This window comes from Camelus ferus, chromosome 31 (genome assembly GCF_009834535.1).
Source record: "Camelus ferus isolate YT-003-E chromosome 31, BCGSAC_Cfer_1.0, whole genome shotgun sequence".
NCBI lineage: Eukaryota > Metazoa > Chordata > Mammalia > Artiodactyla > Camelidae > Camelus > Camelus ferus.
Window position 1 is genome coordinate 8,038,446 of NC_045726.1, and position 15,666 is coordinate 8,054,111.

General features: G+C 53.9%; 1 protein-coding gene across 2 annotated transcripts in view; it reads left to right on the forward strand.

Moving 5' to 3' along the window:
• The window catches only part of FAM167A (family with sequence similarity 167 member A), a 36,500-nt gene extending 21,925 nt beyond the window's left edge, over positions 1–14,575 (forward strand). For both annotated transcript variants that reach the window (XM_032470817.1, XM_032470818.1), the window contains one exon: positions 11,632–14,575. In XM_032470817.1, coding sequence (XP_032326708.1) covers positions 11,632–11,895 — 264 coding nt within the window. In that variant the 3' untranslated portion in view covers positions 11,896–14,575. The remainder of the gene's footprint in view (positions 1–11,631) is intronic.
• The last annotated feature ends 1,091 nt before the right edge of the window (positions 14,576–15,666 follow it).

The window sequence follows — 15,666 nt, forward strand, 5'->3', positions numbered from 1 at the left end:
AGGGTGGGGCGGGGGTGATGCTTCAGGAAGGAATGAGCTAGAAATGGCCCTGAGGCTGTGGGACTCAGCCCTCTCGCTGGGTCTGGAATTCAGAACATGTCACATACCTCTGCCTGCCTTGGGTCCCTGAGCTTGCAGCCCAGGGAAAGGGACGTTTCCTGCTGGCTTCTGTCCTCAGTCCTGCTAACACGCACCGCTCGTCAGCCTGAAAGATAAAGAGAAGGGAGAAATCTTCCCCTTGGCCTGGCTGGTGCCCAAACTAAAACCAGAGCAAAACATGCCAGCTTCCTAAGGGGTTGTCTTTGTGGCAAGAATCCCCGGGCATCAGATATTTTTCTTCTCGGCTCAGGCAGGTGTTTGATCCCCGCAGACAGAGCCTTCTTCCTGCCCCTCCTCCCCCCAAAAAGGTGTTTATGGTTGTTAGAAAAGGGAAAAAGAAACCTGACAAGTTTTAATAATTCTAAGGTCTGCCAGGGCAGGAGGCCTGTAGACCTGGACTCGGCTGGCCGCAGGGCTGGCCCCTCTGTGGCCTCGGCTTGATTCCAGCCTCTCCTGGTTAACCCTCTCTTGCCTGTGCTGCTCTCTGGACTAGCACATGACTGATGTGTCCAGACACAGCCCTCTGAGGCCAGGGTTACCCTCTGCTGCCGAATGATACGTCCAAATGACAGCTCTGGCTCACTGAGCATCTTCTGATGGGGATGGAGGTGAGCGATGTGAAGGTGATAGCCCTAATATGGTCCCCAAAGGATGGAGGTGAGGGATGTGAAATGACAGCCCCAGTGTGGTCCCCAAAGAACTTTTACGTACAGTATCTAAATGAGAAGGCTTGGAGGCATTTGCTATTCTTATTTTACAGATGAGAAGACTGAGGCTCAGAAAGATGATGAGCCTGAGGGTCAGAGAGGTTAAGTGCCTTGCCCAAGGTTATACGTAAGGGTGTGGCTAAGCCAAGACAGACCCACATCTCCTGGCTCTGGACCTGGATTTCCTTCCTCTGTACTGAGTATAGGTGCTCACATCAAATATTCAAGTCAGCGGGGCCATGATTTGTCAAAAAGCCTATATTTAAAACTCTGCTGATTTCAGAACGGGACACATGTCAAGGGTTCCAGAGAGTTATTAGCAATGTGTCATAACAACTGTATAGCACGGATCGGGGCAGCCGTGCCCGGTCCATGTTGAGATGACAACTTGCTCAGAGCCACCCAGGGGGCTGCTGGCTGAGCTGGGGTTTGATTCACAAGTTTCTAGCCCAGGCGCCTTTGCCTGAGGCTAGGTCTTCTCCGTGTCGCTGGGGCCTCCAGCCTGTCCACTCCTGCAGGAGAAAGGCTGTCCCGCTAATCTGGCTAGATACTGCCCTTGAGTGGTTACTGAAGGATGGATAAACAAAGGTGCCCACAAAGGAAATACTCCAAAACATCAAAGATCTTCAGTTCTGGACACTGACATTATTCTTTGGACTCTTTTGGAGTTTCTAACATTTCTAAAATAGAATTATATATGATTAGGGAGAAAAAAGATTGTAAAAGACAAAAGAAAAGAACCAAGCTCCTCTCCATCCTGCCCGTGTAATTGGCACCTGTGCCTCCCCACATAGCCTCCAGATTAAATAAGGCATAGAATCTCCTAGAATAAGATAAAAAATGAGGCGTGCCATCCCCAGACATTCCACACTCAGCGTGAGAGCTGGTGAGGCGGGGACTGTTGACCAATGGGATGAAGTTGACCCCAAATCGGGAGGTCCTGCCTGCTTTCCTTTCCTTGGCCGCCTTGCAGTGCAAAGAAGGAGGTGGGAGAGGGCAGGAGAGGAGGCGTGATGGCCGCACTTAACCAGAGGAGCAGCCGTCCTGGGGCTGTAGGAGGCAGGCAGTCCTTGGATCCAGAGCTCTGTTGGTTCAGTACGAACAGGGTTCACTGAACACTGGGGCTTTGGTGCTGCCGGTACTGGTGGGGCCAAGGTGCCTGGGACAGGGCTCCTGTCTTTGGGGCTCCCCCTTTGTGGACGAGACAGACACATAAACAGTGACACCATGTGACAAGGGCGATGCTGGAGGTACAATAAATATAGTCCCAAAATGCTTTAGGGAGCGAGCGGTCACCACCTGCCAGGCACGGTGGACTTTGACGTTTACCAAAGGGAAGTACGCAGCCCTAACTTCCTTAGCAACCAAATCCATGCCTCCGAGGGGGGTCGACGTTAGCCTTCTCCTTATACGCAGTCACATTTCCTGTAATAATTAAAACCCAGCTCCTCTGATGGGCACCCTCCCAGATGGAATAACTACACTCCAGGCCAATGTGTAATGACTACTGATTGGATCAGACACCCAGGGCACTGGGTGAAAACAGATCCCTCCCAGGGCTCACTGGGAATTCGGATGCTGTAGAGCTGGGAGTTCACTCGTGCCTGCGGGTGATTCTAATGCACCGGGGCCATTAGCTGGCACCAGGTGGAGTGGGCAAAGCATAGCATTTGTAACTAGATGGGGCTTGCAGTCAGGTCTGCCACATCCTCGCTGTGACTTTAGGAAACCCAATTAACCTAGCCATGGGTTTTATCATTGTAAAGTGGGGATAATAAATACCTACCTGGCAGGGCGTTGTGAAGGACAGTGAGGAGGGCAGGTGCAAGGGCAGAGGGCACTCGCTGGGGTCCGGAGATGGACAGGGACGTCATCTGATGCGGCACTCTTTCACGGTGGGCGCTATTACCACCCCCGTTTCACAGGTGCGAAAAGTGACTCGCCCAAGATCAGCCAGCAGAGCAGGGATTAGAACCCAGACCCGCCCGGCTTCAGAACCCCTGCTACACGGCCGTTCACTCCTGAGGGCAAATGAGTGCGAAGGTTGTATTTCATGAGGTCTTAGGCTCATTCGACACGTTCTCTCAACTCCTGGAGTTTTGGGCCCTTGTTCTCTGATGTCTACCCAACTCTGCACCCTTTTCAGGCACTCCCCTCTCTGAGGACGCTGGGTGTCCTGGCACCGAGGCCGGGTCTGGCGGCACGCGGGTTCAAGGGACTGTTCCCATGCAGGGAGCCCCTGGGCTGGACGATTCCTTTCTGGAGGGAGTTTTATTTTACAAGTTCTGGACCCACCCCTCCCCCAGGGATGCCGCCAGGGGCCAAAAATCCAGGTGCCATCCCGCAGTGGTTGGCCAGTTGTTGGCCGTGTCCTGGGCTCAGGCCTGAGCCAGACATGCCTCCGGCTGACAAAAGCCAGGGAAAGGTCGCAGAGGCTCCCTTCAGGCGGCTAAGCCCCAGGCATCAGAGAGACGGTTTCCAGGTCCACACAGAGGGCCTGGCACTCAGGGGGCACTGCTCTCTGCTGCCGGTGGGCCTGGCCAGGCCCCAAGGGGCTCAGGAGCCGGGGGAGAGGGAGGCACCAGGCGGGCGGGCAGCCCTGGCTTCTCTCCCTCCTAGGACAGGTGCCCCCGCGGCACAGTGACTGAGGAGGACAGCACAGCTGCTTCCAGCAGTGCTGGTTAGAGCTGTGGACGGAGCCCTCAGTGCTGGAGCAGAAAGGAACTCAGGGCGGGGGGATGAGCCCTCACTTTCCAGCAAGGGAGGGGATGTAAGGAAAGGCCCGTGAGTGTCCATCACCTCCCCCGGCCTCTCCATCCTCTCTCACACTCATGCCCCCACCCCCACCATCATCAGTCACACTCACGGTGCTCAACCGTCCCCAAGAGTTCTGAGCACCCAGGGTGGGCAGGGCGCCCCTGGCTCCGACTCACCCCTAACTCTGGACCGTGAACGGGGGAACCAGGTCACAGACGCTCCGTGGGCACTCCCCTGAGGTGGGCCCTGAGTCCCCCCAGCCCCAAGGCTGCATGAGGCCCCTCCAGGGATGGAACCCATGTGAGGAGGGTTCCAGGGTAATGGAGCATGAAATGACTTTGGAGAGCAAATGGCCTCACTCTCGCCTGGAAGGTGGGGCCGAGAATAGATCTGCTTCACTTCCTTTTGAAGGCACAGGTGGGAGTCTGTCTACAGAGCCTGCAGGTGCAGGGGCACCTTAATTACTGATTCAAACCCAGCGCCATGGGGCTCTCTCCCCACGGGCAGCCCTCACTCCTGGGCAGTGGGGTTACCGCCTCACTCTTGGGCAGCGAGGTCTCCTGGGTGGTCTGTGGGCTCACTCGGCATCAGATGTAAAATTCCCAGCCCATCAGTTTCCAAGCCAGGAAGCTCAGAGCCCAAGAAAAGTCTAGAAGTCCCAACACGGGTGCTCAAGGGGTTTTCCGGGGGCTCTCTAAGGATGCCAGGTGTCTCAGCCTGCTCCTTCACATCTGACAACCGCCCTGGCCAGAGCTGGTGTCCAGGCAGTCACTTAATGAAGCACGATTACCGCCTGTGACGGTGAGTGTGTCCTGCGGGTGGAAGTTCAGAAGGCAACGTGAGGTGCGCACGGCAGAGCAGGAAGCCAGCCCCCATCCCTGCTCTGTCCACTCTCTCACCCAGGGACACCCCAGCAGGAGAGGCGAGGGAGCCAGCCCCTCCCTGCAGTCTTGGGGGGCCCAGTGGGAATAGCCAGGCCGTGGGTCCCGCTGCAGCAGCCTGGCACGGGGGCATCATCCTGGGACTAGCTGTTGGCCCAGCAAGGCCCCCACTTGCTGTCCAGGGTAGCAGCAGGGAGGCTGGGGTGACCATGGTCCACCCCACGGGCCTGGACCTATTGTGCCCAAGCTGAAGACCCCCGTGCCTGGGAGGTGCCTCCACGGCAAATGCTGAGGTGCTTCGGCATTGCTGGCTCTGTGACCCTGGCCAGGCCACTTGATGACAGAGATGCCATGACTGCCCTGCCAGCCCCGCCGGGCCGTACTTGGTAAAATGGTGTCAGGTGTTAGCAATCACTCCCAAAAGTGTGTGGGAGGCTAGCTGGTGACTAGCTCTGCTCCAGGCACTGCTGGGGAACAAAGGAGACTCACACTGCGCTCCAGACTCCTAAACCCAGTGGGAGAGCAAAGAGTGCCATGTGGACCAGCGAGTGGTGGGGAAGGACTTTGGACCCACGAGCCGATGCTCTGTTCCTTCTACTCGCCGCCTCTCCGCAGGCCCGAGCGCAGCCTGGGTGGGAAAGTCAGGGATGGTTTTCCAGGGTGTTCCAGCTGTGGACAATCCAGACCTGGCTCTGGGGAGACTTCATTCATCATTCATTCATTCAACAAATGGCTTTTGAGCACCATGCCTGGTGAAGGCAGTCTTGCTCTCTCCTTGGTGGAGACAGATGGATAAACAAACACAGTGAACGCCGTGTGCAGGTGCTGTGGTAGGAGGTACTCACGGTGAGGGGTCACCCAGCCTGTAGGGATGGGGGCAAGGGCTAAGCTGGGCCTGAAGGATGACGGGGTAGGAAGGCGTGGTTCTGGGGGCGGGGAAAACAGACGCAGTGTGGCTGGCCTGGTGGGGGGTGCTCAGAATGCGGGGTGCACGAGGCTGGAGGGAGCAAGAGAGCCGGGAGGGCCGGCTGTAGCTTTGAAAGGTTTGAAGAAGGGGAGAGACCTGACTGCTGGCCTCTTGGATGCAGGGCTGAGCTCGGAGAGTGGGAGGGAGCAGGAGGAGGCCGGCATGCAGGTGAGAGGTGACTGTGGGCCTGCTGATCTGGGCCTCTCTTTCCTGGCCTGGCAGCAGCACCCAGCTCCCCTCACTCACTTTTGGGCACAGAATTCCTTTCCTGGGTGTACGGTTTCCAGGGCTCCCTCAGGTCCAGGATGCAATCTTATGATGTGAGAGCAGGTCATCCCCTTTCCACAGGGGGTCACGTCCCCCGCCCAGAGCCACTCGTCTCCTCACTGGCTGGACTGGGATGTGCCTTAGTCCTTGCAGGCCACTGCAGCAAAATACCGCAGACTGGGAAACCTATAACCACAGACATTCAGTAGTTACGGTTCTGGAAGCTACAAGCCTGGAATCAGGGTACCAGCGCAGTCAGGAGGGGGCCCTTTACCCAGGTGAAGACTTCTGGCTGTGACCTCACACGATGGAAGGGGCAGGGGACCTCTCTGGGAATAAAAGCCCATCCTGAGGGCTCCACCCTCACCACCATAGGCCCAGATCCTAACGCCATCACATTGGGCATTAGGGCTTCAACATATGAATCTGGGGTGAGAGGGTGGGATACAAATATTGAGACCAAAGCAGAGTGGAACCCAGAGCCTCCGGGGGCAGACCTGGGGCCTTCAGAATGCATCACCCGTCCTTCCCGAAGGCCAGCCTTGCCTGTGAAAATGGCAGTTTGGCCTCGGACCTTCCCAGTTTGATAACCAGAGAGCTTATCATACAGCATGTAGAGCCTGGCTCTCGCCACAGTGAGTGGGATGTCCCTGCTGGGCCTGAAGCATCTCCTGCTCTCTCTGTCCCGGCTCCGGGGCTCCGCTCCGACTTTCCCTCCCAGCAGAGATGGCTCTGGGGGAGCACAAGAGCCCCTCCAATCTGAGGAGCCCTCCAGACAGAGGGGTCATCTCCTGCCAGAGGATGGGAGCCGGATGCCTCCCGCCCACCCACCCCCCAGGCCGGGGGCGTCAGGGGAACCCAGACCCCTGGCTGGGGGCAGCAGAGTGCATGGCGGCCAAGAGCGGAGGCTGAGAAACGTCCCAGCACCTGCCCGAGTCGACGGCACCCCCGGGAAACCAATTCACAGACTCAGTTTGGTTTCCAGGGGTGTAGACAATTTTTTTTATTTTAGCCGGCATTTGAGGTGGCCGTCAAGCCTCACATCAGTGACACCCGTCCCTTAGCTTCCGCGCGGCATGATTTTCTGGCTCTTTCTCAGAGGCCAAAGCCAAGATCAAATAATGAGTCATGTTTTATCCAGGCTTCTAAGTGTGTTTCTACACAGCACTGATTAAAACAATAGCTGGAACTTTAGTTAAATCATTGGACAGGTTAGCAAAACTGTTTCCAAGTTCAAGAATTCCATCTCATGGAGAGCGGAGCACATCTGAGAAAACGGCCTGAATTTTACATCCAGTCTCTCTTCAGCTTTGATCAGAGGCTAATTGTAGTTGCTGGGCTGGGCTAGACCAGCCTCAGAAATGGGGACTGAACAAAGCACCCCTGATCACCTTGGGACTTTTCTCTTTTCCTGTCTGCCTGGATACTGCCCATTCCGAGAACTGTAAGAAACAAATAAAATAATTACTGCGCCATATAAGCTAAATAATGCCGGCCAAATAAAGGTAAGGATTTTACCGTTTAGATCCTTTCTCTCCGGGCCAAGATGTAGGACGTGGAAGCCTGGCAGGGCCTCCCAGTTTTAAGCCTCCGTTAAAGAGTCTGAGACGCTGGCCCTAAAACCTGGCGCTGGTGACTCAACTGTCAGCGTGGGTTTAATGCTGTCCCTGGCAAAGACTCAACTGTAGGATGTGCTGATTTGCAATCCCCTCTCCAGGGTGGCCCGTTGCCCCTGCAGGATAAAGGTATCTCTGGATTCTCTGAGGCGCGGCCTGTAACTCCAGCATCCTATAATTAGGGCAGAGCATTTGGTGAAAGGGTGTGTTCCCACGGGACAGGGAGGTGCGCGCAGGGGGCGGCGTGACCCCTGGCCTGTGGTGAGAGCTGTGCTGTGGTCAGCGCTCGGCCTGAGCGGCAGGAGTTTGACTCTCTGAGTCAGATAAGAGTGAGTCTCAGGAGAGCTCAGCTGTTTCTTAAGGTGAAAGGTGAAACCCCGAGGGTGGGATGAAGTAACTGAAGGTGGTAATTAAGATGCTTTGAAAGAAGACGAGGGAGATTTCCTGAGGGAGAGGAGGAGGCGTGAGGGGCAGTGGGAAGGCACCAGGGGTGGCGGCCAAGGACACTCAGGACAGACGTATCTGAGTGTGCAATGCTTTGCTGTGAGGTCTCTTTATCTGAGTCCCATGGGTCACTAGTGATGTCCTGCAGTGAGAAGAGGGGCTGACTCCTGCCTCTGGGCTGGCTGGGATCAAAACAGGGGCTTCTATATAACAATGCTGAGAACAGCATGGCGGTTCCTCAAAAAATTCAGCATAGAACTATCACATGATCCCAGTCCTACTTCTCAGCATCACGCAGAAGTAAAAGCAGAGACTCGAACACACACTTGTACATATGTGTCCACAGCAGCGCTGTTCACAAGAGCCCAGAGGGGGAAGCAATCCAAGCGTCCGTGGATGGATGCATGGACACACAAAATGCGGTCTATACATACAAGGGAATATTACCCAGCCTTAGAAAGGAAATTCTGACATGTGCGACAACATGGATGAACCCCGAGGACATTATGTGGACTGAAATAAGGCAGTCACAAAAGGACAAATATTGTACAATTCCACTTACATGAGGTACCCAGCGTAGTCAAATTCTTAGAGACAGTAGATACTGGTTGCCAGGGGCTGGGGGCCGGGAGGGGGAATGGGAAGTGATTATTTCATGGACACAGAGTTTCAGTTTTGCAAAATGATAAGTGTTCTGAAGATGGCTGGTGGGGACGGTTGCACAACAATCTGAAAGTACTTAACGCCGCTGAACTGTACGCTTCAAAATGGTTAAGGTGGCAAAATTTCATGTTATGTGTGTTTTAACACAACTGAAAAAAATCCTGGGGGAAAAAGCCTCTTAGCCTGGCCCATTTTGCTCAGGCTTTTTGGGGGCTGAGGAAACTCCTTTCTACATAGATTTGGCTTGATTCCCACGGACTTATCGCTTAATCGGGGACTCAGTTTGGGGTTTAAGGCATGGAGCGCCCCCTGGAGAATTCCTGTGCGGCCCGCAGAGTAGGTGGGGGCACGGCAGGACCGCCGCTCTGCCTCGCAGCCCTGGGGCAAACACGGCTTCTCTGAGCATCAGGTGAAATAGTTGATTACATTCAGGGGTCATGACAAAATGTGTCTTCCAGGCGACTCCTTGGCAGGCTGCTCACACTGTGAGATGCCCTTAGAACCCAGGCCTGCTGGGGCAACTGCGGATTCCCAGCCCCAGCCCTCACTGGCGCAACAACAAGCAGTGTGACCAGAAGTGCCTTCCTACCCACAGCGGCCTCCCTCCTCTCCTTTCCCTTATGCAGGGGTGACTGCCTCCAAGCTCAGTGGGTGTGCAGGGTGGCTCCAGCGAGGCGGCCTTTGTTCAGTCCAAGGAAAGTGCACAGTGCCTTACCATCTCCCCTCTTTCAGCGACTCTGATGGGTTTTAAATCCTAAATTGTTCTCTGACCTTTGACCAGATCTATTAGTCATGGAAAAATAGCCCCTTTCCCCCATCAGGCATCCCTGCCGACCGCCATCTCACAGATGCTTCCAGACACCTACTCAAAATGGGAATTCTCCAACTTTAAAGGATCTTTTTGGACTGAAGGTCCAATTCCTGAGGCCAGTTCCTTGGTTCAAATCTGAGCCACAGGGTTCCTAGATTTCAAAGTGATCTATCTTCAAATTACAGAATACCCCCAAAGAGAAGTGGTTCAAGCAAAATTCCCAGAAGACCATGTTAAATAAACTCGTTGTTTGGGCTGGCACTGCCTTTCTGACAAAGTTGACCCCCATCTCCTTCAGAAGGGCGCAGGCAGCACCTAGCCCACTTCCAGGCATGGCTGGAGGCTCCGAATAAATGAATGAATGACCAGCCATCTATGACCAGCCCACCATCATTGATCTGGCACTCTTCTAGATGAGTACAATTTCTGATTGGCAATGCATCTGAGATGTGATGCCCAAGGACTGAGAGGTAAACTAATGAACTGGAAGCTATGAACTTTAATCCCAATTTTGCCATTAAATGCTTTGCTGATCCCCAAGGAAGACTTTCTATCCTGGCTTCACTCATCTATAAAATCTGCATAAAAGAGATCTGTAGAAGTCCATCAAAAAATGAAAGCAAGAAAATAGAACAATGAAGTGCTTACAGGTGAAGTCGCTAATTTTGCTGCCCTGCAATGCACTTGATTCCAAGCCTGCAGAGGGGAAAAGTGAGAACGTTGGTATTCATTTGCATAACCAGGAGCAAAGTCCATCTGGGACCTCATGGTTGGTTTTTCTAAACTGGTTTGGCTCCAAGCCCCAGGTGAACAGCACAGCTGAGCATGAAGACACAAAAATACCAAAACATTAACCACTTACAAGCAGAGCCGGAGAGAACAATGAGAAGGCACTGGATCTCGTGCCAAGTCAGAGCAGGTGGTGACCTGGCTCAGTGATGACGTGTCATTAATGGAAAACGCTCTGCACTAGGAGCCTGAGGAGAACCCCCAGAGCTCTGGACACCATCTCTGCCACAGCACAACTGTGAAACTAAGCAGCCAACTGAAACTCTTCCAGATTCAATGAAACTGCCTCGCCGATACGTTCAGAGCTGGCTGTGTGGTTCCAACAAAGTTAACATGTAGGTGAATTTTGGAAATTGTCAATATTAAGCCAGGTGAGGAGTTATTATCACATCCCTTCCTCAATAGAAAAAGCACTGAGACACTAAAAGGATCATGAAGCGTCCGCCAGGTTACTGAGAACAGAACTGGTTCCACGCCCCGACACCCCAGCTCTACCTGGAGGTGCAGAACTGAGTGGTCAGAAGTTTGGGCTCTGAGGTCTGACTGTCTGGGCTCCTAATCCCAGCTCTGCCTCTGACTTCGCTGAGCCTCTGCCTCTTCGTCTAGAAACTGCGGACAGTGACGGTGATATTACTTCAAGAGCTGTAGTCAAGATTAACTGCTGCGTGTTCATATACTCTGTTTGTGTCCCCTCCCCCCAAATTCATGTGCTGAAGCCGTAACCCCCATTCTGACAGTATTTGGAGGTAGGGCCTTCATGAGATAATTAGATATTGAGGTCATGAGGGTGGAGCCCCTTGACGGGATGAGCGTCCTTATAAAAAGAGGAAGAGGGACCAGAGCTCTCTCTCTCCATCAAGCGAGGACACAGTGAGAAGATGGTCACCTGTGAGCCAGGAAGAGGGTCCTCACTAGGAGCTGAATCAGCTCACACCTAGATCTTGGACTTCCAGCCTCCAGGACTGTGAGAAGTAAACGTCTGCTATTTAAGCCTCCGTACTTTGTATGCAGTCTGGGCTGGCTGATACCTACCCAAAGAGCTTAGAACAGCGCCTGGCTCATAGTAAAACATTCAATAAATATGAGTATGTATTTAGGTTTGGCTCTTTTGAAACTTATTAAGAAATATTGCAGACATTCTTAAATAGGACAGCCCCCTACCCAACATATCACCAATGGAGTTGAAGCCCCTGTCTACCTTCCCCAATTGCAGTCCTCCTTCCCCCCGCGGAGGTAACCATGCTCCTAAATTTGGTATTTATCATTTCCATGAATTTCTTTATACCTTCATGTATGTATGTATGTATATGTGTGTATATATCTGTACGTATCTGTAAACACTGTGACTGAGCTGGAAATACCTTTAAGCCAGGACTGACACATCTTCCAGAAGGATTCAGACACAGTCTCTAGCTTAGCACAAAGGATTGTTTGACAATACATCATCTGTCACCTCACTTTCTATGTCTTTTCACCTCCCTGAGCTGGCAATGTGCTACTATTTGTAGGTGGACCCCAAATGGTGGTGCAAGCCATTCATTAGGGCCCCTTTTCAACGGGTCTGTGCTGGTCAGGGACTGACCCCCCTCCTCCCAGCTCGGTGCTGACGCCTCCCCTTCCTCCCTTCCAGATGGAGATGCGGCTGCAGGACCAGCAGCTGGCCCGGCAGCTCATGCGCCTGCGCAGTGACATCCACAAGCTGAAGATCGAGCAGACGTGCGACCTCCACCGGAGGATGCTCAACGACGCCACCTACGGGCTGGAGGAGCGGGACGAGCTGTCCGACCTCTTCTGCGACGCCCCGCTCGCCTCCTCCTTCAGTCTCTCCGCGCCGCTCAAGCTCATTGGGGTCACCAAGATGAACATCAACTCCCGCAGGTTTTCTCTGTGCTGAGAAGCCCTGGAAGGAGCGGAGGAGCCAGAACGAGGGTTTTAGGGGGCGGGCAGGGGGCGTGGGGAGCTGAGGCCCAGCTACCTACGTGGGTCTCCCTGGAGGTGGGGCGTCCCCAGGACCTGTCGACAGGTGTTTTGGGGGGCCCAGCTGTGGAGCCCAGTGTCCCCATGCCTGGCTCTGGTTTAATACCAAGAGAGTCCCGCAGAAGGGCTACAACCTCTGATGTTCAGTGAGGCCAGGTCCCCAGCACGGCACATCTCACCCTCCCCTCGTGACCCGCATTCCTATTTCCTAGAATCATTGGTGCTATGACCTGGGAACCCAAAGGAGGGGCCCCCAAAGCTGTGATTCTTGCGGAAAGCTTCCCCAAGGGCACCAAACCCCAAGGGGGAGGTGATCAGATATGTGCCAGCTCACTGTGCCAGCCTTTAAGTACTGGCTCGAATTCACCCTAAGCGGGTGACTCAGCCAGCTCGACGGGGACCCACCAGGACAGAGCTAACACATGGAGTGTGGGAGCCAGGACCCACAGCCACAATCATTGCTGCCCCCCCTCACCATGAGGTCTTGGCTCTGGCCCTAGAGGTGCCATGTTAAGTGTTTCCAGAGTGTGCGGTCACACCAGTGTGACCAAGGGTGGAGCCGGCACAGCTGCCCTCTGCTGCCTACTCTGGCCACATGCACAAGTCCCAACCTCCAAAGAGCCCCCTTCCTGCCACCCACAAACCCGGGGAGCAGGTTTCCCGGGGCCAGCAGAGGCCTCCTGCTGGATTCCAACGGTGTCCCCACCGGCACCTTCGTGCCCTCCCCAGACACTCGCCCTGAGCCACCTCTGAGATTCTGTGCCTGACTCAAACAACTGATTTTAATTGAATCAGACTTACGAATCTGTTGCTAACTTGTTAATAACCGTTTGATTTTTGTCCAAATGGCGAAGCCAGTGGGTAGGTCAAGTCAGAGGTTCAGGTTTGATTTTTAAAGGTTCTCCCAAAAGACAGGTGTGAGGATTAGCAAGGTGAGAAGTGAGACCCTGACAGGTTGGGGGGGGTTGACCCTTGACCTAGCTAGTTGAGCCCTCTGGTTCATAAAGAGAGTGAGACCAGGGGAGAGCGGCCTCCCTCACGCTCCACAGCTCTTTAGTAGCTACAGAATATTGATGTGTTAAATCATTATGAATGAGGCCTACACAGATCACGTATCAATGATCTTGAACTCCAAAGATGGTACGAATGCTTTGCCAAACCCACAAGCTGCCAACCCACCCAGCCTCCACCTCACTCAGCCCCTCCCCCTCCCGAGTGACAGTTCCCACCACCAGTCACAGTTCCACAGCTGAGTGAGGTGTCCTGCTGCTCTTTCATGCTTTGTCGTCCTGTATAAGGTCACTGGGGCCCATGCACACTCACACACACACACGCACACGCGCGCCCGCCATGATCCACACTGGGAAAAGTGGGAGGGTATAAATGACCGGTCCCTAGTTAGACAGAAGAGAATTTGGTGTTTCCTTGTGATTTCAAAGAGCCGAAGGGTTTATGCTTCCTCCAAAGGCATAACCATGTAGCCAAGATTTATTTTGGGCCTGACTCGAAGCAGTGGCAGAAGTCTGAGGCCCAGAGGGTTCGTCCCCGGGGAAGGCCAGGCCCACCTCAGGCCTGTTCCCCCTCAGGCAGGGAGGAGGGAGATTTTCTCTACCTGGTGACCTCTCTCCTCAGGATTACGGACGAGCACTGCCAGGTCCCCCAGAGGCGTGGCTGCAGGCTTCTTTGAGAAGAGTCTCTGGTCGTGGGCGCTCAGGCTGGCCTGCACACACACACACTCCGCACACTCAAACCCACACAGGCAAGCCCATTCTGTCTTTTGGGGAAAAAAAAAAACCCACACTGATTATTTTTCCTTCTAGAAATCAGTCATGCTAGTAACTGAAAAAGCTTGATCTAGCTCAGGCTGAGGGATTTCACTGCATTTCTTCAGCCCAACTGAGTCAGAGGCAACTGGGCAACTGAGTTGCTCAGTTAACCTACTGATTCCGTCCTTTCTTTGTTCTCTACGATCAAGGCACACACTTTTTGGAAGAGGTGAGATGTCTCAGCTATTTTGCTTCGTTCATCCCAAGGGAATTTTATTTAGGGGTAAGGGAGGAGGGGCTCAGGAAGAGGAGTGGAGAGAAAAGACAGGTGTTTTCTTACTCATTGTCCAGTGTCTGTTAGCATCCTTATTGCCACGGTGAACACAAACAACTCACCAAGTCAGTTCAGCTCTGTGCAGTCTCTGCCTCCCGTCGTCGGTCCAGAGATGGCTGAGTCAGTCACAGCCTAGCCTGCATCACCAGCTCCCCAGGCAGCCTGCAGGCTTACCACGAGTAAGCGATGCGGTCGCAGTGTTACTAATTAACTACCCATCTCTCTGCCGCCCCCAAGGCCCCCTGGGTGTAAAACTCGAAGTCTCCTTTGACACTGCTGAGCGGGCTGATGTCTGATGCCTTCACGGGCTCGGCAGGGACCACAGAGGCCTGGGGAGCCCGGGCCTGACCCCGCCCCAGGCCTCCTCCCTGTAGCAATACCAAGTGCTATTACACAATCGATGGACAGTTTATAATTTTATTTTTTATGATTATTTGTTTCTATATTGCTGTTAGAAAAAGTGAAGTAAAGATATTTCAAAGGAAGCTATTTATAAAGAGGAGAGATGTGTTTCCTTTTACCTTGTTTTGTTACTGCACGCACAGGACCAAGCACTGAACTGAAAGAAAGAGAAAAAAAGAAAGAGAGGGAGGGGGGTAGGAGGAGAGAGAGGAGGAAGGGAAGGAGGGAGGGAAGCATAAGGGAGGGAGGGAGGGAGGGGTGCAGGGAGGGAGGGGAGGATGGAGGGAGGGGTGCAGGGAGGGAGGGGAGGATGGAGGGAGGGAAGGACGCAGGGAGGGAGGGAGGGGTGCAGGGAGGGAGGGGAGATGGAGGGAGGGGTGCAGGGAGGGAGGGGAGGATGGAGGGAGGGAAGGACGCAGGGAGGGAGGGGAGATGGAGGGAGGGAGGGACGCAGGGGAGGATGGAGGGAAGGAGGGAAGAAGAACAAGCAGCCAACAACTGGATGGAGGTGTGGATGGAGGGAAAGATGACCCTGCTCACTCTTCTTCATTTACCACACCTTTCTCCTTGGTGGTGGTGTCATCAGGAGCTTCCCAGTGTGGGCTACGTGAGCTCAAGATGTAAAATTAAAAGAGGCAGCAGTTATTCCTGAATTTGACCAAGGCCAGAGCCAAAACAAATCCACTCTCTCCTACGTTAGCCGCTTCCAAAGGTAACTCTGATTGGATTCAGAATATCTGGGTCAAACTCAGAGCAATGCTAGACTGTGGACCCACAGGACATAGCTGTCAAACCATAATTCCATCACCCAGTTACGGTGCTTAGCACTGCCATGCCGTGCGGAGAACTTGTGTCTTCAACAGTTCCACATCTTAAGCAGCAGTCCTCAAAATGAAGCCCGCAGGGGGTCACCTCGGCGCCTGCTGCTCGTGACAGTCCCAGGAGTGTCCTGGGCTCCACACCAGGGGTGTGAGAGAAGAGAAAGTCACTGTGGCAGTGCAGTTGTTAAGGAGAGAGGGGGAGTGTAAGAGTGTCGGTGGGGAGGCTGGGCTGGGAGAGGAGCTAAGACACTCCTCCCTCTGTGGCAGGAGGTGGGGAGGCTGGGCTGCGGCTAAGATGCTCAGGTTAGGAATCTCCAGCAGAGAGAGGAGGAGAGGCCCGCTGGATCTTTCCCAATTTCTCTATG